Below are 25400 nucleotides of genomic sequence, written 5' to 3' on the forward strand. Positions count from 1 at the left end.
CATATTTAATATAAATAAAAATTTACTTAATCTGGGGCTGCAGCTGTGGCTCATTGGTAGAGTGCTTGCCTGGCACATGTGAGACACTGGGTTCAATCCTCAGCACCACATAAAATAAATAAATAAAATAAAGGTATTGTGTCCATCTACAACTAAAAAAAATTTTTTTGAAAAAATTTACTTAATCTATTTCTAAGTGCTTTTTTGGCTAAACTTTTTAGAGAAATTCTCAATGAATGTATCTCAAAGGCTCTTCTATAAGAAGTCAGTTAGAAACAATGGTCCATTCCATCTGAGAGGAATTACTAGCCTCAGAGGGGAAAAATATTCATTTACCTGTTTCCAAAACCCACATTTTTCTAAAAGGTACAAATCTCAGGTTGACATATTTTATGGAAGACCAAAAACATACATGACAGTTACAGTTAGCGGCTGGAAGTGTACCTCAGTGGTAGAGTGCTTGCTTACTATGCAAGAGGCCCTGGGTTTCATCTTAGCACCACAAAAAGAAAAGAGGAAGAAGAAGAGAAAAAGAAGAATTAGTAGCAGCAGCAGCAGCAGCAGCAGTAGTAGTAGCAGTAATAGTAAAATTAAAGGAAAATGATAAAGGGAATATTTTTTAAAGACTTAGTAAAAATCCTAACATGGCAGTTACATAAGTCTCAAGGCAATGCTTGGGCCACTTCCAATGACAGTGAAAGCTGGAACCCACCCACCCAGAAGCACTAGAAAATATCCACTAACAGTGAATAAGAGTTTTCTGAATCTAGGAGGACCCAGAGAGGGAGCTGGTAAGATTGTCCAGGCATGGCACCTCCCTTACCTTCTGGCCTCCTCCAGCCATGCGGCTACTTATGTATTCCGGGCCCAACCTCTGCCTCAGAGCACTCTGGATGGCCTGGTACTCTTCTGCTGTGTACTGGCACTACAATCCAGAAAGGGATATCAGATTTGACATTTCCACCATTCCTTACATCAGTGAGTCTGTCACAGCACCCTTTCCTCTTAAAAAGTATTGAGCACACAAAGTACACGTAAATCAAAACATCACACGGTACCACATAAATATGTACAATTTTTACATATTAGTTAAAATTTTTTAAAAAGGACTGAGGATCCCAGAGTTTTTGTTTACATGGGTTATACCTATCAATATCAGTAATTAACTTTGAGAAACTTTTAAGACACACATTTCATTAGCTATCAGAGCAATGATACCATTATATTATAGTTTTGAAAAATCACTGTTCATTCATAAAAGAAGGTATGTGAAAAAGGCAACCAATATCTTAATGTTATTATGGAATTAATTTTGATCTCATAGACTCTGAAAAGGTCCTATGAACCCCAAGAGTCCCAGTACCAAATTTTTGGAACTAATGAGTTATTAGGTACAACCAACCTTACTAAACTTTCTCAAGCTTAAATTACGTTTTTGGGTTTAGGGTTTTGGTTTGTTTGAGTACTAGGAATGGAACCCAGGGCTGCACACAGGCCAGTCTAGTGCTTCACCACTGAGCTACACCCTCAGTCCTCTCTAGCTAAATCAAGAAATGAAACTTCCCACCTCAGAGTCTGCATATGTTTAAGCAGGCAAGGAATAAGGAAAAGGGAAACTGAATAGAAAATCGTACCTCCATTTGCCTGTTCTACTTGTAGTTTTGAGTTTTGTCCCTTTTTTTGTTCCTTTTTCTTTTTCTTTTTCTTTTTTATTTTTATTTATTTATTTTTTATTTATTTATTTATTTTTGGTGCTGGGGATCATACCCAGGGCTTCACACATACAAGGCCAGCACTCTACCACTGAGCCACATCCCCAGCCCCTTTGCCCTATTTAAATGAAATAAATATTTACCAATAAACTGCAGTAAAAAGATAGTTTGGGTGGACAAAGAAAGAATCTCTTTTCCATGCATAAGAATGTGACCCCAGTAACTGTGGATGTTCCAAGAAAGAAACATAGAGACATACAGACAGGAGTAATGGGGAAGTTGGGAGACCTTCCACATACAGTCTTTGCTTCATTTTAAATTTTATGTCATATGAATATGACAAAATTTCTTATCATATGAATGAATAAATTTACATCTAAGGTGTATATTTTGATGCGAGAATGCCAAAATGCACTCACAGTTAAGCAAGACCCCTAAGCAGTCCTTCTAAAGGAGAAAACAGGTGTGTTGCTCAGTGGTAGAACACTTACCTAGCATAGGCAAGGCCTGGGGTTCAATTCCCAGGAAAAATAAGGGGGGAAGGTCAACTACAGTAACAGCTTACACATGCATGATGATGCTCTACATATTCTTTCATTATAACTCTTCTCACTTAACCTCAATCTTTCCACAGATGAAAAAAAACCACAGTTACCTGTCCAAAGCACAATACAGAGTTGCCACCAGCAGGACGATGGCTGTCATGCCCTCCACGGTTTGCTTCCTCGGTCCCAGACATGTTGATTCTGGTTAGCTTCTATATAAATGAAAGGTAAAGAAAAGAAAAGAAAAGAAAAGAAAGAAAGAAAGAAAGAAAGAGAGAGAGAGAGAGAGAGAGAGAGAGAGAGAGAGAGAGAGAAAGAAAGAAAGAAAGAAAGAAAGAAAGAAAGAAAGAAAGAAAGAAAGAAAGAAAGAAAGAAAGAGAAAATAGATCTCAAAGAATGCAAAAGTTAAAAGGCAAGAAACTTTACTGAAAATGAGATCAAACTCCCATGTGCGAAAGTCTCTGAGTTGCTTTATTTATGTGCTTCTAATACTGTTCTAATAAAAGACAAGATTCCTCAGTGGTTAGTTATGGTTTGCCAAGTCACTGAAAATCCTTTAGAGTCTGCTTCTACCTTTTTGTTAACATTTTTGCTCTTCTGGTGATGCTATTACAGGTGTTCTTTACAACAGGAATATATTACATTTACAAGTGAAAAACTCAGCAGTTATGGTGGCACACGGTGAAAGGTTAAGACAGGAGGATTCCGAATTCAAAACCAGTCTCAGCAATTCAGCAAGGCCCTAAGCAACTTAGTGTGACCTCATCTCAAAATAAAACATAAAAAGGGGTGGGGATGTAGTTCAGTGGTTAAGTGCCCCTGGTTTAATCCTTGGTACCAGGGGGAGGGAGGAAGGAGGGTGGGAAGGAAGGGGAGAGAGAGAGAAAATCAAACAACACAAATTCTAAGGGAAAGCAAACAATCAACTTACTACTGCCTAAAAAAGGTAATGATGTTAGGTGATAGATGTGGTAACCACCTTGATTATTTGTAATCACTTCACAATATATATGAAATTATCATGTTGTAGCTGAGTGTGTGGTGCACACCTACAGTTTCAGCTACTCAGGAGGTTGAGGCAGGTGGATCACTTGAGCCTAGAGCAACACAACAGGACCCCATCTCAAACAAAGAAAAAAAATCATCCTCTTAGATACCTTATTATTTTTGTTAATCATATTTCAATAAAGCTGGGGGGGAATGACTCTGTTTTAATGTTTAAAAAGAAAAAAACTTATAACTACCTACTATATGGACTACTTGAAAGGAAACAATAGAGCAGGCGAAGAGGTATAAGCCTGTAGTCCCAGCCAGTTAGGAGGCTGAGGCAAGATTGATTGAGCCCAGAAGTTCAAGACCAGCCTGGGCAACACAGCAAGACCCCATCTCGAAAAGAAAAAGAAAGGAAACAAATATCAAGGGGAAGCAATATGTAAGATCCCTAACATGCAGAAAGAACAGAAACAGCAACAAACCAGTTTGGACCCTGAACTAGCAGCACTTGGGAAAATGCAAATCTCAGGTCCCACCCCAGACCTGCTCAGAAAAGCTGTGCTTCAGGAATTACTGAAAATAACGTGGGCTTTAAGAAGACTTCCAGGTGATTCTGCTGCATGTTCAAGTTTAAGAGACAATGCACTAGACTGAGACTAGGCAAATTAATAAAGGCCATTAGAAAATAGAATTATCCTCAGAAAAATCGTCCACAACTAATTGGCCCACTACCGAACTGCCCTACACCTGTCACAAATGAAACTGTTTCAAAGCTGAGCCTCAGCAAATTTACATATTTTAAATCTTCAGATTATTTGCTAATAGAACTACTAACCCATGATTGTCGATAGTACACTATTCCACCTGGCATTACATATGATGTTTAAGAGTTCAGGTCCTAGTGTGGAAACCTGGCTCCATCACACCAGTAGGCACTTGACCAAGGAAAAGACCCACAATCTCTCTAAAAGATATTTCCTCATCTGCAAAATGGAGATAATAGTAGTACCTACATATCCAACAGCTATTATAAAGAGTAAATGTGATACTGCATGAAAGTGCATTAGAATAGTGCCTGGCACATAGTAAGTACTAAATAAATACTAGCTATTGATAATTTCATGTTCATTTTCCATGCATACATTATGATGAAAATGCACACAATTATTTAAATAATCATAAAACATATTTCAGCTAAAAATGATAATTTATAATTTAGTCACTAAAACTAAGATAGTGGCCTAAAAACTATGATAATTAACTAGGTTAGTCAATAATTAGTATCTACAATTTTTAAAACAAGAAAGAGGGGAAGTCTGGGGTAATGGATACACTAACTACTCTGATATTGCCATTTCACATTGCAAACATGCATTGAATATCACACTGTATCTCATAAGTATCTATAATTACGTTTAAATTAAAATTTTTAAATGCTAAAAAAGAAACGGGAATAATAATATTGTTTAGAATGTCAATATAATAAATGTCAGATTGTCTCAGAGGCATGGAACTAGAGTGGGGAATAGTATAGCAGGGGTGTCTAAAAATAAAACTTGTAGTACTATTTCAGTGTTCACATATGTGCATGTATTATTTTAATAAATACTTTAAATATCAAGGCTGGGGTTGTAGCTCAGTGGTAGAGGACTTTCCTAACATATGTGAGGCACTGGTCAATTCTCAGCACCACATGAAAATACATAAATAAAAATAATGGCTCATCCACAACTAAAAATATGTATATATTTTAAAAAGGCTTTTAAAAAACCTTAAATATCTATTCTATGAAGCAGAAATCAACACAACTTTTTCTATAATGGGCCACAGAGTAAATATTTTAGATTTTCAGGCAATATTTTCAGGCAATATAATCTGTCACAGGTACTCAACTCTGGCATTTTAAGTGTGAAAGCAGCTATAAATAATACATAAGTAAATGAGCATGTTATAACCCAAAAAAATTTTTATGTACAAAAACAAAAGGCAGATTTGCCCACAGGCCATATGGTGCCAACCACTGCTAGAAAGCATGCTTCAAAGTCTAAAGTCAGAAATGTTAAATAGCCAGCTCCATCAGGTGAGCTACTTAAACTGGGGAATAATATAGCCTCTATCTGCCCCAATTTCATCTGTAAAATAAAATATTGTAACACCCTCCTAAATTTATTACACTAACATATAATAGCTTACCAGAGTATCTATGGATACTAAACAGTTGTTGAACAACAGGATAAGCACAAAGTCTCAAATGAGCACCCCTGAGGTTATCGGTTAAAAACAAAGGGGTATACTTAGTATATGTACTTAGTGCCACTGAATTGTGTACTTAAAAATGTTTAAAATGGTAAATTTTATATTATGCATATTTTACCACAAAAAAGGACAGCTTCACACAATGAAATTTATCTCAGTCAGGCCAGGTCTGATGCAGCATTGGAGCCCTGCCCATCTTATTGCTGCCCATCTTCTAGCATATGTGGCCTCCAATTATCACTGAAGGGATAGAGTTCGAAGAGTCAAAACAGATCACAGCTGCCACAGTCCAGAAGTGGCATGGATCTCTTCTGGTCACAGTACACCGAAGAAAACTTGTCACACACAAAACCCCAACTGTGGTGGAGGCTGGGAAATATAAGAAAGCATTTGAATATTTGGGGAGTACTGTCTCACAATCCATTGTCCCTAACTTTAAAACAAGTCCCAAGAAGATAGGGAATCTTATTCTTCTTTACCAGTGACTAGCACAGATCCTGGCTAAAATCAGGGGGTCAAGAAGTGTTTGGTAAATAACAGCCATTGTCTAAGCAAATGAATGAATGCATACATACATCAATGAAAAAATACAAAATGTAGGCTATATAAAGTGCATTTTTAAACTGTTTAGAAACTAATTTTATTATAAGGCAAGAGTTACGTTTCCCACATTTGAAGAGACAGTTGCTTCTATTTTTCTGAACAGTATCTTAAAAGATTCATCCTTTTGTTGAAGGAAACTACAATCTTATCCCTACCCATAAGGTAAACATGGTATCTTATTTTTTTAATCTAATTTCTTTTACCTTGAAAAAAATTTTGTTTTACCTTCCTTTCTAAAATTGTCCACAGCCATTTTCGCATTATAAACTTAAAATACTTTTACTGTAAAAAACTTTAAACACTTATCAAAGACTATGGGAGAAAGTCAAGTTCCAAGGGATCCCACCATCAAGTGATAACTGAAGTCTTCTTTTACATGGGATTGGGTATTATATGTGCAGATGGGTACATATTTGTTAAATAAAAATGGAATCTAAATACATCAGACATTTTTTATGCAACATCTTAAATCTTGGCCTTGCCAATTCTGAGGCTGTTGCCATGTTGTCCACCCCAGGTATTATTGGACTGACAAATAACCACCAGTACACAGGCACAATCCTGCAATCTCTTACTTCCTGCTCTTGCTGGATACCTCTTACTACCCACCTTTGGCTTCCTTCTTGCCTTTGAGGGAGCCCATGAGATCCCACCTGATTCCCACCTACACATAATTTGGATGCTCCAGGGAGTTAATGTAACATGAGGCAAATCTTTCTCCAATAACATGCAGAAGCTGAGGGGTAAATTGGTTTGGTGTATTGTCCTGGATGCAGTATTTTATACATCCTCCTGGGAGATAGCTTTAAGAGGTCAAGCAATCAATTGTACTTGTTACCAAGGGGTAGCCAACTTGGAAATGCACCCTTGAGTTGACTTAAACTCGCTTCTCTCTTCACTCTCCTTTCCCGCCACCTCTGCTTCCTGACAAAATAAGAGCACATAAGTTTTTGCCTCAAGCTGGAGGTTCTGGGTTAGCATAGCAGACATTATAGACACTGAAACTGTCCTTTCAGCTCTTACCACTCCAGCCTCACCTCTAAATGCCAACATCAACATTTCTTTACCTGAGAGTTTTCCTTGGCATCCACAGCCTATATTTGCCCCTGTTCATGGCAACTTAGAAGTGCCTGACAGTTGATGCCCTTTGGCAGCAGCCCTCAAACTATAACTGACAGTGCTGGTGTTTAAATACACTAAATTTCTTACCCTTTCTATAGAATGACACCTAGCCATGACCTCTATGTTGGTTCCAGAGTTCCTCAGTGGAACTGGGTTTGGTTGAAACTGGCTTGATAGCTTACCCTTTGCTGACTGACTTTCTGTTCCTATCTTACTTCTCCTTTCCTCTACCACAGTATGCTGGTGTCATCTCCAAATAAACTACTTGCACTTGCAGGTGAAGGGGGGGGGGGGGGGCAGGTAAAAGACACTTTTACAATGGAGAAATCTGGCAGATACCACCTCAATTAAGTAATTAAACTTAATGTGACTAGTAATAGTCATATCATGTGCTTTCTGCTGGATACATTGAGAAGGTCATATCACTTGAACATCAATCTAATTCACAACTCGACCAATCTAATCATGACTCTAATCATGAGGAAATAAACATGCTAAGGATACAGGTCAGTGGTAGAGGGCTTGCCTAGCATGTACAAGGACCCAAGTTCAATCCCTAGCACTGGAGAAAAAAAAAGACATGGATGACATGTCAACAGGGCAGCAGGGTATCAATTTCAGATAGTACTGACACTAGGATTAACCAACAGAACAATAGAGCCCAGAAATCAACCACCATTTATACTGTCATCTTACTTTCAAAATGCAATATAATAGGGTTTTCAATAAGTGTCACTAGAATAACTAAACACCTATATAGAAAATTTTTATTTTGTTAATTTTAAATATATTTTTTAGTTGCAAGTAGACACAATACCTTTATTTTATTTATTTATATGTGGTGCTGAGGATCAAACCCAGTGCCTCACACATGCCAGGTGAGCATTCTACTGCTGAGCCACAACCCCAGCCCCTAGAAAAATTTTGATACCTCATAATATTCGCAAAACCTACTGATGGTTCATATCTCAAAAAACATAAAAGCTAAAATTATGATTTAAAAGAAAATGTAAAAGAATATAATCACAAATTGAAAGTAGTCAAGATTTCTTAGAAAACAAAAAGCAGTAACTATAAAAGAAAAGTGGGTTACAGGATAGTTTGGTGGTAGAGTGCTTGCAGAGTATGCATGAGGCCCTGAGTTCATCCCCAGCACCCGAAGAAAAAAGAAATAAAATAATGAATTGACTACATCAAAATGTAAAACTTCAGTTTGTCTAAGAAAATGAATAGAAAACTACTAATAAAGGACTGATATCAGGATAAGAAAGACGTATAAAGAATTCCAATAACTGTTTAAAAAATAAAAGAATTTCAAAATGAGCAAAAGATTTAGGTAGGCACTTCACAAAGATATATAAATATAAATAACAGGGAAAAAGTGCTGGACATCATTAATATTCAAGGACTAAAACTAAAACCACTTAATGACATCTCACTCTACACCCATCAGAATGACTAAAAATAAAAAAGACTAACAACATGAAAAGCTGGCAAGGATGTGAAGCAACTGGAACTATCATTGCTGACATTTGGCTGCTAACACACACTATCCTTCATGAAAAAGGAAGAGGACTCCAAAAACTGAGTCACAGACCCAGAGGGTCAAGCAGCAGATTCTTCACAGGCCTTGAACCCGTTTTTTTTTTTAAATATATCTCAGGTATAAGTCCTTTTTCAGATTGGTGTCTGTGTTTATCTATTCATTCTCTTAGAGTTGTCTGTGATGAAAAGATTTAACTTTTGATATAATCAGGTGTTTCTTTTAGTGATTACTACTTTAAGCCCTAAGATACCTTCGTATACCACCAAGCCTCAGGTCGAGATACTCTTTATTTTTTATAAATATTTTTATTTGTTCTAATTAATTCAAGATACTCTTGTATACTCATATCTGCCAGATGACCCAAAAATTTTGATAGATATTTTCCCTAGAGAAACAAAAATATGTTCCCCCCCAAAATTGTGAGGGGGTAGGAGGAAAAGAGCCCAGACTTGGATAGTAGCTGTGATCAAGAAATGAATGAATTCAAGATATTAAAAAGGTAAAAAACTAGCATGCATGGGACCCTGGGTTCTATTCCCCAGCATCCCCCCCCAAAAAAAAAAAAAAAAAAAAAGGTAAACAAGACTGGTAAAAAATGTGTTTTTATTCTTGCCCATTTCCTTATAACCTAAAAGCATTCTTAATTAATTGAGGAAAGAGGAAGGAAGTACTAAAAGGAAATGAGGCACAATAACAAAAAGAAATTTTCCTCTTTTATATTCTCTTCTTATCTTTATTAAAGACACAGGAAGGCATGATTATGAAGGGTAATATGAGCCACCATAAAAAACCTTGAAACTTAGCTGGGTATGGTGACACACGCCTGTAATCCCAGCTGCTCAGGCTGAGGCAGGAGGATTACAAGTTCAAAGCCAGTCTCAGCAAAAACAAGGCACTAAGCAACTCAGTGCCACCCTGTCTCTAAATAAAATACAAAACAGGAGCTGGGGATGTGGCTCGGTGGTAGAGTGCCCCTGAGTTCAATCCCTGGTACCTGCTCCCAACCCCTGGAAAAAATAAATAAATAAATAAAAAACTTGAAACTTTATTTTGTCAGCCATGAGAGAGCAATAAAAAATTTTAAGGTAAAAATGACAAGATTATTTTTAAAACGTAGAAAGCCCTTCGTTAGCAGTGAATAACCAACAGTGAATAACCAAGGGAGAGATCAGTTAGGAGTCTATGTTATAACAACCCATAGATGAAATGATAAAGGCTTAATTACAACATTTCTATATGAAACATAGAAGATAGACTCTGGATCTGTATTCCAGGAGGTAAAATTGAGACTCAGAGATGAATGGGTTTCTGATTGTAAAGATCAAGAACACCTTAATGGGATATTGAGTTTCTTTCTTATATTTTAATTAATGTTCATAGTGCTGTAATATTTGTGACACCTAAAAAATAGTAAAAGAACAGAAATTTTTTAAGTTAAAAGAAAGAAATCTCAAAGGTTCTCAAAGGTCATTTCTTGTTTGAAGCCTAATGCATCTCAGCACACTCTAAACAGAATTAATCCTATGTTTCCATAGCATTTTAGCATACTTCAAAGCATATACCATACTATAATTACATCTTTGCTGTACTAACACACTCAGCCATTTAAGAACAGAGGGTCCATACACTAATCACTGAATCCCCAACATTTAGCATAATCACCATACCACACAATGAAAAGCATTTTAGCTTTATTTCAGCCTCTCTCCAAAACTACCAACATAGAATTAAAAATGACTTGAGTAGAAAAACAATGTTAAAAGTTGTGAAATTGGGCTGGGGAGATAGCTCAGTCGACAGAGTGCTTGCCTTGTAAGCACAAGGCCCTGGGTTCGATCCTCAGCACCCCCCCAAAAAAAAAGTTGTGAAATTGAAAAATACCAGTACTAGATTTTCTGCTCATCAATAATTAAACTGGTCATTCTGTCAATTCTCATTATTCACAGTACTTATGTTCTAAATAGCCACCATGAACACTAAATCAGTAAATACTAAACCAATTATCCAAGGAAAAATACAGGTCAAAAATAACTGGGAGTTTCTGTTTAAAGACACCTTATTTAATATACATTATTAATAGTGAACTCACAGTCAACATCACTACAACTCGGGCCTGATAAACTTGTCTGAAAGAAGCTTATCTTTTCCCTGTAAAGCACACCACAGTCTTCCTGCACTTAGGAATGCTAGATAGCACTTCAGCACTATGCTTGGAAATCATTTTAAAAATGTGAAATCACTATCTTTTTAATATGTTTTTGTATGCGATTTGCTAAAATTTTGTTGAGAATTTTTGCGTCGATGTTCATTAAGGATATTGGTCTGAAATTTTCTTTCCTCGATGAGTCTCTGTCTGGTTTAGGTATCAGTGTGATATTGGCTTCATAGAATGAGTTTGGGAGGGTTCCCTCCTCTTCTATTTTATGGAATACTTTGAGAAGTATTGGAATGAGCTCTTCTTTAAAGGTTTTGTAGAACTCGGCTGAGAACCCATCTGGTCCCGGACTTTTCTTTGTTGGCAGGCTTTTGATGACTTCTTCTATTTCAGTACTTGAAATTGGTCTATTTAAATTGTTTATGTCCTCCTCGTTCAGTTTAGGCAATTCATATGTCTCTAGAAACCTGTTGATGTCTTCGAAATTTTCTATTTTGTTGGAGTATAGATTTTCAAAATAGCTTCTAATTATGTTTTGTATTTCAATCCTGTCTGTTGTGATATTTCCTTGTTCATTCCGAATTTTAGTGATTTGGGTTTTCTCTCGTCTTCTCTTTGTTAGTGTGGCTAAAGGTTTATCAATTTTGTTTATTTTTTCGAAGAACCAACTATTTATTTTGTCAATTTTTTGTATTGTTTCTTTTGTTTCAATTTCATGGATTTCAGCTCTGAGTTTAACTATTTCCTGTCTTCTACTACTTTTGGTGCTGTTCTGTTCTTCTTTTTCTAGGGCTTTGAGCTGTAGTGTTAGGTCGTTTATTTGTTGAGTTCTACTTCTTTTATTAAATGCGCTCCATGAAATAAATTTCCCTCTAAGTACTGCTTTCATAGTGTCCCAGAGATTTTGATATGATGTTTCTTTGTTCTCATTTACCTCTAAGAATTTTTTAATTTCCTTCCTAATATCTTCTGTTATCCATTCATCATAAAATAGCATATTGTTTAACCTCCAGATGTTGGAATAGTTTCTGTGTTTTACTCTTTCATTTATTTCTAACTTCAACACATGGTAGTGTCTCTATCTTCTTGTATTTGCTAACATTAGCTTTGTGGCATAATATATGGTCTATTTTAGAGAAGGATCCATGTGCTGCTGAGAAGAAAGTGTATTCGCTCTTGGTTGGATGGTATATTCTATAAATATCCGTTAAGTCTAAATTATTGATTGTGTTATTGAGATCTATGGTTTCTTTGTTCAATTTTTGTCTGGAAGATCTGTCCAGTGGTGAGAGAGGCGTGTTAAAATCACCTAGTATTATTGTGTTATGGTCTATGTGGTTTCTGAAATTGAGAAGGATTTGTTTGACATACATGGATGAGCCACTGTTTGGGGCATAGATGTTTATGATTGTTATATCTTGCTGATTTATGCTTCCCTTAAGCAGTATGAAATGACCTTCTTTATCCCTTCTGACTAACTTTGGCTTGAAGTCCACATTATCGGAAATCAGGAACATCGACGCAAAAATTCTCAACAAAATTTTAGCAAATCGCATACAAAAACATATTAAAAAGATAGTGCACCATGATCAAGTGGGTTTCATCCCAGGGATGCAAGGTTGGTTCAACATCAGGAAATCAATAAATGTAATTCACCATATTAATAGACTTAAAGTCAAGAATCACATGATTATTTCAATAGATGCAGAAAAAGCATTTGATAAAATACAGCACCCCCTCATGCTCAAAACACTAGAAAAAATAGGGATAGTGGGAACATTCCTTAACATTGTAAAGGCCATTTATGCTAAGCCTATGGCTAATATCATTCTAAATGGTAAAAAACTGAAAGCATTCCCCCTAAAAACTGGAACAAGGCAGGGATGCCCTCTTTCACCACTTCTATTCAACATCGTTCTTGAGACTCTGGCCAGAGCAATTAGACAAACCAAAGAAATTAAAGGGATACGAATTGGAAAAGAAGAACTCAAACTATCCCTGTTCGCTGATGACATGATTATATATTTAGAGGAACCTGGAAATTCCACCAGAAAACTCTTAGAACTCATAAGTGAATTCAGTAAAGTAGCAGGTTACAAGATCAATGCTCATAAATCCAACGCATTTTTATACATAAGTGATGAATCTTCAGAAAGAGAAATTAGGAAAACTACCCCATTCACAATAGCCTCGAAAAAAATAAAATACTTGGGAATCAATCTCACAAAAGAGGTGAAGACCTCTACAATGAGAACTATACAACACTAAAGAAAAAAAATTAAAGAACACCTTAGAAGATGGAAAGATCTTCCATGTTCTTGGATAGGAAGAATTAATATTGTCAAAATGGCCATACTACCTAAAGTGCTATACAAATTCAATGCAATTCCAATTAAAATCCCAATGATGTACCTTACAGAAATAGAGCAAGCAATTATGAAATTCATCTGGAAGAATAAGAAACCCAGAATAGCTAAAGCAATCCTTAGCAGGAAGAGTGAAACAGGGGTTATTGCAATACCAGATCTTCAACTCTACTACAAAGCAATAGTAACAAAAACGGCATGGTATTGGTACCAAAAGAGAAAGGTAGATCAATGGTATAGAATAGAGGACATGGACACAAACCCAAATAAATACAATTTTCTCATACTAGACAAAGGTGCCAAAAATATGCAATGGAGAAAAGATAGCCTCTTCAACAAATGGTGCTGGGAGAATTGGAAATCCATATGAAACAGAATGAAACTAAACCCATATCTCTCACCATGCACGAAACTAAACTCAAAATGGATTAAGAACCTCGGAATCAGACCAGAGACCCTGCAGATTATAGAAGAAAAAGTAGGTCCAAATCTTCACCTTGTTGGTCTAGGATCAGACTTCCTTAACAGGACTCCCATAGCACAAGAAATAAAAGCTAGAATCAACCACTGGGATAGATTCAAACTAAAAAGCTTTCTCTCAGCAAAGGAAACTATCAGCAATGTGAAGAAAGAGCCTACAGAGTGGAAGAATATCTTTGCCAATCATACTTCAGATAGAGCACTAATCTCCAGAATCTATAAAGAACTCAAAAAACTCTACTCCAAGAATTCAAATAATCCAGTCGACAAATGGGCTAAGGAAGTGAATAGACACTTCACAGAAGAAGATCTACAAGCAATCAACAAACATATGGAAAAATGTTCAACATCTCTAGTAATAAGAGAAAGGCAAATCAAAACCACCCTAAGATTCCATCTCACCCCAATTAGAATGGCGATTATCAAGAATACGAGCAACAACAGGTGTTGGCGAGGATGTGGGGAGAAAGGTACACTCATACATTGCTGGTGGAGCTGCAAATTAGTGCAGCCACTCTGGAAAGCAGTGTGGAGATTCCTTAGAAAACTTGGAATGGACCCTCCATTTGACCCAGCTATCCCACTCCTTGGCCTATACCCAAAGGACTTAAAATCAGCATACTACAGAGATACAGCCACATCAATGTTCATAGCTGCTCAATTCACAATAGCCAGACTGTGGAACCAACCTAGATGTCCTTCAATTGATGAGTGGATAAAGAAACTGTGGTATATATATATACAATGGAATATTACTCAGCCATAAAGAATGATAAAATTATGGCATTTGCAGGCAAATGGATGAAATTGGAGAATATCATGCTAAGTGAGATAAGCCAATCTCAAAAAGCCAAAGGACGAATGATATGGCTAATAAGTGGAGGATGACACATAATGGGGGGGGAGGGAAGGATTAGTGTTAGGGTTAGAGTTAGGGTTAGGGAGGGGGGCAAGTATGGAGGAAGGAAGTACTGTATAGAGGGTAAAGAGGGGTGGGAGGGGTGGGGGGAAGGGAAAAAATAACAGAATGAATCAAACAACATTACTCTATGTAATTTATGATTACACAAATGGTATGCCTTTATGCCATGTACAAGCAGAGAAACAACATGTATCCCATTTGTTTACAATAAAAAAAAAAAAGAAAAGGAAAAAAAAAATGTGAAATCAAGCTGGGAAAGGTAGCTCATGCCTGCAATCCCAGCACCTCAGGATTTGAGTTCAAAGCCAGCATCAGCAACTTAGCAAGGCCCTGTCTCTAAACAAAACATAAAAAAGGGCTGGGGATGTGAAACTGTGGTAAAATGCCCCTGGGTTCAATTCCTGGTACCAAAAAAAAAAAAAAAAAGTGAAGGCAAGGCAGACACAGTGATGCTTGCCTGTAATCTCAGGGAGAATGAGGCAAGCAGATGGCAAGTTCCAGGCCAGTTTCAGCAATAAAAGCACAAAAATCCAACAAACAGGGTACTAAGTATAACACCAAAGAACACTTAAGAAAGCTTCATCTTGTTCGTCTGATCTCAGCTGGGAACATGTGCACTGGGCAACTCAATTTTTTTTTTTTTTTTTTTTTTTTTTTTTTGGTACTGGAGATTGAATCCAGGGCTTTGTGCTTTTGAGGCAAGCACTCTACATCTGAGCCATATTCCCAGCCCTCAAATTTTTAACAACTCTGCATACTTTAAGAAAGCACCAAGTGTACTAATTTGGAGGATTACAAATAAAATTCAGGAAGTAGGTAAATCCACAAATACAGAATCCATGAATAATGAAGATTGACTAGTTATTTTTAGATAAACTCTTCAGCTTTTCATATGCTCATCTCTTAACTACACCCAGTTTATACTGGATGTTAAAGTGCCTTTTGTGAAGCTTATATTGCATCCATAAACTGTGGGTAGTCTGAGATAAGCTATGAGATAACATACCTGGGTTAACAGGTCTCAGCATACATGACAAAACAGCAGTTTCATTTCTCCCACCCTCAGAAGACATGCACACAAACACATCTTCACTTGTTTTCAATACTATTAATGGTAGCATATGTGTTGAACTGAGAATATGAGACTTTTAAAAAACAAACCACTCTAAAAGATACAAACCTGTAGGCACTGAAATGCCCGACCCCAAACCAGAGTGAAATGATGGTTTCTGAGAACTTTAATTTTAAAATGTTTGTGCCTCAGACTGTTAGTTCTGTAGGGAATAAAAGCCCTTAAAAAGTCAATGAAGCCATCAATGTCCATCAACTAAGGGAGAAACAAAATATGGTATATCCATACAATTGATTATTAGTTCATAAAAAAGAATGAAGTCCTGATACACGCAAAATACGAAAGAATAGCGTTGAAAATATGCTACATGAAATAAACCATACACAAAAAGACAAATCTTGTATGATTCCACTCATGTATATCAAGAGCTGGTAATTTCACAGACAAGAATTGTAGAAGGGTGATGCAAAATCAAGCCAGACATGGTGATGCATGCCTGTAATCTAAGGTACGTCTGCTAATAGGTTTCTCGGTTTCTTTTTGGGTGGCAAAAATGTTCTGTAGTAAGATAACGGTGATGGTCGCACAACCTTGTGCATATACTAAAAACCACAGAATTGTACACTTTAAGCGGTATGTATATGAATCGTGCCTCAAGTTTTTTCTACGATCTAGAAAGGTTGAATACACTGCTAAACTAAATGTCAAAAATTCCTTTTAAATCCACCATTCCTTCCCAACTTCCATCTACTCCTTCCAACTCCATTCAGCTACTGACAATCCTATCAACAAACAGAATTTACAGAGCGTCTCGAGCTACGCCGGGAACCCCAGAAGATCCACCCCGGGATCCTGGCGCGTGTGAAACTAGAGTCCTCGTCCTCCTCACCGAAGCCCTAATCCCCGACCCTTTCCGGACGGCACTAACGAATTAGTACAGGCCTAGAAGACTTGCATCTATAAGCGGAAACTCACAGGGCAAACTCAACAGCTACCCCAAGAGCTCCAATCCGAATCTGGGCGGTCCCACGCTCCACATCCCCCAGGCAGAACCACCCCGGGGAAAGCTGGCCCCCACCTCCCCACTTACGCGCCTCGGGCAGCGCGCGATGCACGCAGAAAGCTTGGTCTAGGCTATAACCAAGTAGTAGGGAGGTTGGACAAGCCGGCAAAGGAGACTGGGAAAGAGTTGCAAGGGACCCTGGGAAGAAGGTTCTAACTCGAGGAGGGGTGCCTTGCAGAGGAAGACAAGAGGAGGAGGAGCTGTAAATCAAGTCGGACAGACAGAAGAGCCGCAAAGCAGTCGGTCGGATGCCGTAAAGCAAGTTGGGAGCGCCGTGGGGATCACTGCGGCTGCCTGGCTTTCTAGTTTTTCCCCTGACTACCTCCAACTTAACTAGTGTTGCTTCTGGGTCTGCGGCCACCTCCCAGTACCTACTATTGCACGCTTGAGATGTAGCAGGAAAAGGAAACAAGACTTTACGAAGAATGGTTATCGGAGTCCTCCACAGAGTCCACCTCAGGCAGGCACAGTAAACAGGCGGTGTGTACACATTTGTTCACAAAGGAAGTCTCTTTCCTATCCTGAAACTACCGCACCCGCCGGGTTTTCATCCGATGGCCTCTTAAATTAATAAGGACCAGAGGGAAATGACTCGGTGACGACTTGAGGGAGTGGAAGTCTTCTTTAGGCTGTCCCCAGAACTGTACCTTGCAATGAATGACGATTACAGATCCTATTAACAGTGCTCCTAAAACGATTTGAAAAGTTTAGTCATAAGAACCCAAAGTTAAGTACAGACGGTCCGGTTTTACGATGTTTTCGGTTTGCAGTGAGGTAACCATAGTAAATCGAGGATCATATGTACTGAGAACTGAAAAACAATTTTTTCCCCTTTTTTATATTTTATTTAGAAACAGGGTCACGCTAAGTTGCTGGGTCTGGCTATGAACTCATGTCCTCCTGCCTCAGCCTCCCAAGCCGCTGGGCTTACAGGCGTGCTCTACCGTGCCGGGCAAAACCATTATTTAAAAAGACATGTGAATAATCTGGGCAGTAAGGCACCAGAATCGGTCTTTTTCAGGATGACTATTCCCAGGAACACCACGTGATGCCTCAAATCAAAACCAATGAATAAATAATTTATAATTTGATAAAGGGTATTCCATATCAACTGAGAAAGAATTGTTGGTTTTTCGATTAGTGAACCATTTAGGGAGAAAGGTTAGTTTTGTTGTTGCTCTTTGTTTTTGTGTTGTTGTTCTCTTGTTTTTGTATTTTTGAGGCCTCATGTTGCAGAGATTGTTCTTGAACTCCTGGTCTCAAGGATATTTTGAGATATTCTCCTGCCTCAGCCTCCCAGTAGCTGGAATTACAGGCATGTGCCACTGCACCCCAACTTTAACTCTTATCAAAATGGACAACAAAATTAATTACAGTGGAATTCAAGGTTGAAGTGTTAAACACAGATACACATTAAACAAGGTTAAAAAAAAAATGTAGTCAAATATCTAACCTCAAAACATAGGACTAAGTGTAAAAGTTGAGAAATAAGTTATAAAATAAAAGATAGACAATTGCAGCTATTTACCTAAAACTTTTAAAACTCCTGTTAGTGAAAAAAGAAAAAAAACAAAAACAAAAACAAAAACCTGTTAAGAGGTCAACAAGAAGGCTGGGAGTTTTAACTCACTGGTTGGGTACTTGGCTAGTATGCATGAGGCTCTGGGTTCCATTCCCAGCACTGAAAAAAAAAAGTGAACAATCAAAAAAGTAAACAAGAAAGAAGAGAAATATTACTATATATGTCAAAGAGGGTTCATATGTGTAAGTACAAACAATGAGAAAAGCAAGTCAATGTTTCACAAAAGGAGATATATAATAAATACAAAAAGGTATAACTTCAATTAAGGTAAAAAGCATACATATTAAAACAAGAATATTGGGGCTGAAGATGTAGCCCAATGATAGATTGCTTGTAGGAAGCCCCAGGTTCAATCCTTAGCACCACACAATAAATGAGAAGAGGGCTGCAATAATTAGATTATGAGAGTTGTAACCTAATCAGTTTGAATGAACTAACTGGCTGGTAACTGTAGGAAGGTGGGGAATGGCTGGAGGAGGTGAGTCACTGGGTGTGTGCCCTGGAAGGGTGCATCTTCCCTATAGCCCCTTCTGCTTTCTCTACTCCTGGCTACCATGCAGTGAGCAGCTTTCCTCTGCCAGGCCCTTCTGTCATGATATTTTGACTCTGGGCCCAGAGCACTAGAGTTGACCAACTATGGACTAAACCTTCCAAACAAAATGAACTTTTCCTTCCCTAAATTGTTCTTGTTGGGTATCTTAGTCATAGCCCTAAAAAGTTAACATAATACATAGTAGGCAGATTTAGCCGATCAGGGGCTAATCTACACTCTCAGGTTCCTTGGAGTCCCCCAGGTCAGAGGGTTATAACCCTGGCAGTCTTTATTCTCAGCATGAGAAATTGCTGTCAATATAAAGGGACCCCCTCCCCCCAGTTTCAATCTGTTTCATTTAGGAAAACACATATATTCAAGGGAGAAAGTGGGCTATCTTGTGAGATGCACACTTTGAGGGTTAAAGCAAGGAATGCACATTCAAGAGAATGTAAACCGGGTGCGGTGACACACCTGTAATCCCAGCAGCACAGGAGGCTGAGGCAGGAAGATCACAAGTTCAAAAATAGCCTCAGCAATTTATCGAGGCTCTAAGCAACTCAGTGAGACCCTGTCTCTAAATAAAATACAAAATAGGTCTTGGGTTGCTCAGAGGTTAAGCACTCCTGGGTTCAATCCCTGATACCAAAAAAAAAGGGAAAGGGAGAGAGAATGTGGGCCATCTCAAGAAGTAAGATGATGCTTTGGGGGGTTCCCAGCTCTTCTTTTAAAGGAAACTTAGTGGGTGGGTATGGGAAGCAATGTTATCAGTCTGGTAATCTCTAGACAGTTTATGGTGGTCTGATCAATCTCAGGCTAACATGTTCTTCATTATCTAATCAGTAGATAGCATTGAAAAATCACGCTTATTTATAGGTTTCTCAAAATATTGTATCTCTTAATCTTTATTGGGGGTTAATTAACAGTGTTCAAGGTAATTATCGTCATGGATTTATAGATTTCTTAGGAATTTGGAAGTGACAGTTCTGGGGAAAAAGACTGCCTTAGGGAGTAACAGGTTTAGAAAAGTGTCCACAATTTCTGAATTAAAATTTTATTTCTTTGTCCTTCCTTTATGTCTCCTTTTTTACCTATTTCTTATTTCTTCTACTCATGTGGTGAATTGATTTCATCCTCTTCACTTTTGGGGTGTTTCTTCCTTTGTATTGTATTGAGAAGAGATCTTATTGAGATTTAGATGTGATATAATCAGTTTGAATTTCAAAAGATAACACTCTGAGGTATTAAAAACAAACAACGACAACAACAACAAAAGAGCCTTGCTGCCTTTCCACTCACTGGGCCTCAGCTAAGAGCAGGCCCTGAGCCAGAGTTGGTACTCCTACTCCCCAGTGGGTGGCAGTGGCATGACACCCATGGCTGTGGGAGTAGCAGCAGTAAGAGTGGTGAAATTCAAGCCCAAACAGACGTGGAAATATGACTGCAAGGGCTTCAAGAAGCGGGTGGCTTGCCTGTGCTTCCAAATTGAGTAAGAGGACCAGATGCTGTTGGTGAGTGGCAGTTGGCACCCCTACTAGTAGATTGTCCTAAGAATAGGAATAGACCCCAAAGAAGTGACCAGAGGTGCTGCTGTGAGGGAAGTTTAGGAGGAGGCCAGAGTCAAAGGACAATTAGGCAGATTCCTGGGTGAACCAAGACCAAAAGTATAGAATATATATAATATTCTTACAGTCAATGAAATATTAGAGATTTGGGAAGATTCTCTTAATAGACATAGGAAAGAAGACTGCTTCAGAGTAGAAGACACACTCAAAGTTCTCCACTTTCATAAAACTGTACCTGCAGAAAAAAACTAAAGCCGGGTTGTTTCTGAACCAATGAAAATTCCAGTCTCTTCCCTTCCAGATAATAATGCTGCACAGACCTCTGGGTTGTCATCTGGTATAAGACAGAGAAAACTGGGAGGACCACCCCATGTGATCTCATGAAAAGAGGCTTCTTAACTTTCCTTGGCAAACATTTGAATGATGCTCACAGTCAGAAATTGCAATGTAGGGATTTCAAAAAAGTTGCCTGTTTTTCAGATGCATGCCAATTTTTTTAATGTAAAATATTTTAATAAGTCAAAGTCATGTGGAATTTTTAAAATATAACTCTGCCCTCCACCATGTTACTTTGTTTGTCATTTTTCACACCATTTTTTCAGATTTTTGGTCCACCTGGTATCAGTCTTTTATTTTGTCAGATCATACTACTTGTGGGTATATTCCCCCAGATTGTTTTCTCATTTGCAGCATTATCATAGTCAATGAATCTTTCCGTGGTGGAAATTACTGGAAAATATTCTTCTTATTAAAGAAAGTCATCTATTCCAGAACTTAATCCATAAAATCAGGTTTTTAATCCATAAATTGCTGATTTGGGCTAAATCTATATGATACTGTAACTATTTTTGACAAAGGACTTCAATTTGCTATTTGGGGGATATGTCAACTCATTTATCTGAATTTCTATAACTGGTATGCTGTCACTAATTTGCTTTATATGACTATTTCCTCTAATAACCAATAGTAGCTTAACATAAAGTAGAACCCTATAGAGTTGGTGATTTTAGGGAAATGTTGTTAACAAAACACAGGGGACTGGAGATAAAGCTCAGTTGGTAGGGTGCTTGCCTAACAAGCACAAGGCCCTGGGTTCAAACCCCAGCACCTCAAAAAACAGACAAACAAACAAAAAAACAGTATTTTACCTATCATGAAAACTGTAGTCACAGAATTGATTTAGTATGCTCAATTGCCAATTCCCTTTCTCTCTAATCTCTCTTTACATAGAATACCTTAGAACCATATTTCCCTCAATGTAAATTGCTCTTAAAACATTTTTTAGTTTTTTAATTTAGTGACACCTCTTCTGTTAAATTTGTGTATTTAGTAATAAACAGAGCATTGGAGTCTCATCTTTAGTGCCCATCAGTGCAGAAAGATAGCCTTCTTGCTGTTGAGCTGTTCCAAGCACGTTAAAATGTCTCATCTTTTTGTAGGTTGTCAAGAAGTACTGTTCGTCACATAACTTAGGGCACTGAAACATACCTGCACTAAGCCTTACTTCGTCTATTTTTAAATTTTTTTTTTAGTTGTCAATGGACACAATATCTTTATTTATTTATGTTTGCTTATTTATTTTATGTGGTAGTGAGGATCAAACGCGGTGCCTCACATATGTGGTAGGCAAGCTCTACCACTGAGCTACAATCCCAGCCCTGCCTTATTTCATCTTATACTTGTCTTCATACGCACTTAAAATCAGACCTTCCACCTCAGACACCTAAGGACCTGGTCTGAACTCCTGCGCTTCCCCGGGGAGGTCAGAAATGAGTGGGGAGGGGACAAGCCTTTGGACCAAGCCAGACTGGGGAAAGTGAAGGATCACTTTTTTTTCACAGGCATTAGACCTTTGCTAATATCGTAACTGGTGAGTATAAAGTAGAAACAGTATAGCTAAAACATTTCGTTAATCTTTAAAAATAAAATTGCGGTCGCAGAGCGGGTGTCACGTGGCTGAGGGCGGGGCTGAGGCGGCTGCTTCCCAGCTCTGTCCCGAGGGCTCCGCGCGCAGCCGGCCTGGTGGGCCCAGAAGATCCCGTGGACTACGGGAGCCAGCCAAGCGGCTCGGCTGGGGCGACTCTGAGTCTTGTCGGCTTTACAGACCCCCTCGCCTTCCTTCCGGAAGCCGGTGCGTTGCTCCCCGCTGCCGAGCCTGCGGTGGCCGTGAACCGAACGCAACCCTCCGAAAGGCACTGGAAGTTCCCCCGAGGCCGAGGGACCGCGCGGGGCGTGCTGGAGATGAACCCCAGAGCCTGCACATGCTGGGCAAAATGCTCCACCACTGACCTACCACCTCAAGTCCTGTTTTTATTTATTTTGAGACGGGTTCTGGCTAAGTTGCCCAGGCTGCCCGCGAACTTGTGGTCCTCCTGCCTCAGCTTGCCCAATAGCTGGAATCATAGGAGAGGGAGGATTTGAGTGTTGTGAGCAGTTCTGGATTAAAGACATTTTAGAGCCAAAAGGAAGACAATCTTGAATCTTTCTTATGGATAGGAAATACCAAGAAATCCATGTATATGATGCTGGAAACGAAACTTCTAGTGGCAAACTGTTCATGACTGAAAGGCTTGCTATAGATGAACCTTCCAAGTTCTTATCAAGAAAATGACTAAGAAGGCAATGATGGGTCGAGAAGACCAGTGGAAAACTCCCCAGGAGAGAGCCATAGAAAATGTACACTTCAGAACAGAGGTGGAATCAGAGAACTCAAAAAAGGGAAGTATATCATACATGCCCTCAGAAGGGAAAGAGGTTTTTAATCACGTGCATCAGATTACTCCAATAGATAATCAAATATATGAGTGCCTTGAATGTGAACGAGACTTCTGTGAAAACTTAGCTCTTATTATGTGTGTGAGAACCCACACTGGGGAGAAATTTTACAGATGTGATATGTGAGAGAATCTTAATCCAGAACTCAGATCTTATTTCCCACCAGAGGATCGACAATTATGAGAAACCTTATAAATGCAGCAAATGTGAGAAGAGCTTTTGGTACCACTTTGCCCTTTCAGGACACCAGAGAATACATGCAGGTTAAAAAAAAAAAATTCTATACGTGTGACATTTGTGGCAAGAATTTTGGTCACAGCTCTGATCTTGTTCACCAGCAAAGTCATACAGGCAAGAAACCATATGTGGGTAGTGAGTGCAACAAGTGTTTTAGTCAAAGTACCAACCTAATAAGTCACCAAAGAACTCATACAGGTGAGAAGCCATTTAAGTGTCTGGAGTGTGGAAAAAAAAAAACTTTCAGAGGGAAATCAGACCTTACTAGCCACCAGAGAACACATACTAGAAAAGGCCCTACAAGTGTGAGAAGAGTTACTGACACTCTTCAGCCTTCATTGTACATAAAAGAGTTCACACCAGGGAGAAACCCTGTAAGTGTAGTGCCTATGAGAAAAGCCTTGGCCAGAAATCAGATCTTATTGTGCACCAGAGTCCACACAGGTGAGAAGTCCTATAAATGCTTGGAATGCATGAGGCGTTTTACTTGCAGTGCCAACCTCATTAGGCACCAGGCGACTCACACTCATACTTTTAAATGCCTTGAGTACAAGAAAGTCTTCAGCTATAGCTTGGACCTTATTCTGCATCAGAAAATTCACATGGAGAGAAACCACATTAGTGGTCTACATGTGAGAGTGGCTTTCCCTTAGGTATGGACTTTGTTGCCCAACGGAAAATGAGAACTCAGACGGAGGAACTACGTTATAAGTACAATGTGTGTGATAAAAGCTTTCATCAGAGCTTAGCCCTTCAACATCAGACAGTACGCATTGGTGAAAAACCATATATCTGTAATGTGGGTGACAAAGCTCTTGAGCTCAGCCCTCCTCATGCATCAGAAGCCTCACAACTGTCTTGATCAGGCAAGAAGTTATGATACCATGAAAAATACAATTACACATCAGAGAGCTCATTAGGATGAAGAACCCTAGGCGAATCTTGGACCTGACTCACAGCTAAAACTTCAGCGGGGACCAAAGAGCCTATAATTGTAAGAAGCATGAGGAATGCTTCACCTGGAAGAATTGCCCTAACAGCCACTCCAGAGAGAAACTCCACAGATGCCATGAGCTTAGGAAAACCCTTGATCCCCTCAGGATTCACACAGGTAGGAAACACGGTGCATATGAGAGCTTTCTAGCAGTGCTCAGCTCTCCCCATTGTAGGGGAATTCATACCAGAGAACAGCTTTTTAAATGCCTTCAGTGTCAACAGAGCTTCATATAGTATGTACATCTCACTGGACACCAGAAAACCCACCTGGGGAAAAGCCCCAGCAAGTGTGGAAAAAGCTTCTTCTAACAGAACTCTGACTTTCTTACCCATCAGAGAAGCTATACTGGTTTAAAAAAAAAAAAATTATTGGAGAGTCGTACTTGGGTTTGATCCAAAAAAAGAAAGTAGGAAGAAAAAAAAAAAAAAACAATAAAATAAAAAATAAAATTGTGGCTAAAAATAGAGTTCTTACACTTCAGGAAGATTGTTGCCAGTTTGAAAATGAGATCTGCTATGAATGCAGCTGAACTAAATATAAATATTAGTTTATAAACTAACACTAATAGATAGTACCCCTAACAAGAATAACTCCATCTTGTAAGACACTTCCATTTTCTAGTCTGTACCCCTTTTTAAGAAACAGGAAACTAACAGCACCTTGTTCTTGGAATACCCAGCCCCAAAAGGCCCTTAACCACAAAAACCTGTTTTTGCAGATTTGGAAACCACCTACACCTACTCTAGTTTACCTAGAGTAAACTTCCATCCTGCTCTAGTTCCTTGTCCTAAGATATATAAACTTCTCCTTTTGCAACCTTGCTTGCTGTGCCATTCTATTGGGCAGCCTGGCAGGCCGTTCCTGTCAACAAACTCTG

The 25400-nt window shown here is 38.6% G+C and overlaps 1 protein-coding gene across 5 annotated transcripts in view; it reads right to left on the reverse strand.

Annotated features, from left to right (window-relative positions):
• Nucleotides 1-16990, reverse strand: part of RAD52 (RAD52 homolog, DNA repair protein) — a 35508-nt gene extending 18518 nt beyond the window's left edge. For 3 of the 5 annotated variants that reach the window (XM_079140335.1, XM_079140336.1, XM_079140332.1), the window contains exons 1-4: nt 16863-16988; nt 6774-7033; nt 2368-2469; nt 824-925 (exon numbers count right to left, since the gene is read on the reverse strand). In XM_079140335.1, coding sequence (XP_078996461.1) covers nt 824-925; nt 2368-2451 — 186 coding nt within the window. In that variant the 5' untranslated portion in view covers nt 2452-2469; nt 6774-7033; nt 16863-16988. Of the gene's footprint in view, nt 1-823; nt 926-2367; nt 2470-6773; nt 7034-16862 lie in introns of all 5 variants that reach the window. The other 2 variants (XM_079140334.1, XM_079140333.1) reach the window with 2 other exon arrangements.
• Between the last annotated feature and the right edge of the window lie 8410 nt (nt 16991-25400).

Source organism: Sciurus vulgaris (genome assembly GCF_902686455.1).
Source record: "Sciurus vulgaris genome assembly, chromosome: 5".
In the NCBI taxonomy this organism is placed as follows: domain Eukaryota; kingdom Metazoa; phylum Chordata; class Mammalia; order Rodentia; family Sciuridae; genus Sciurus; species Sciurus vulgaris.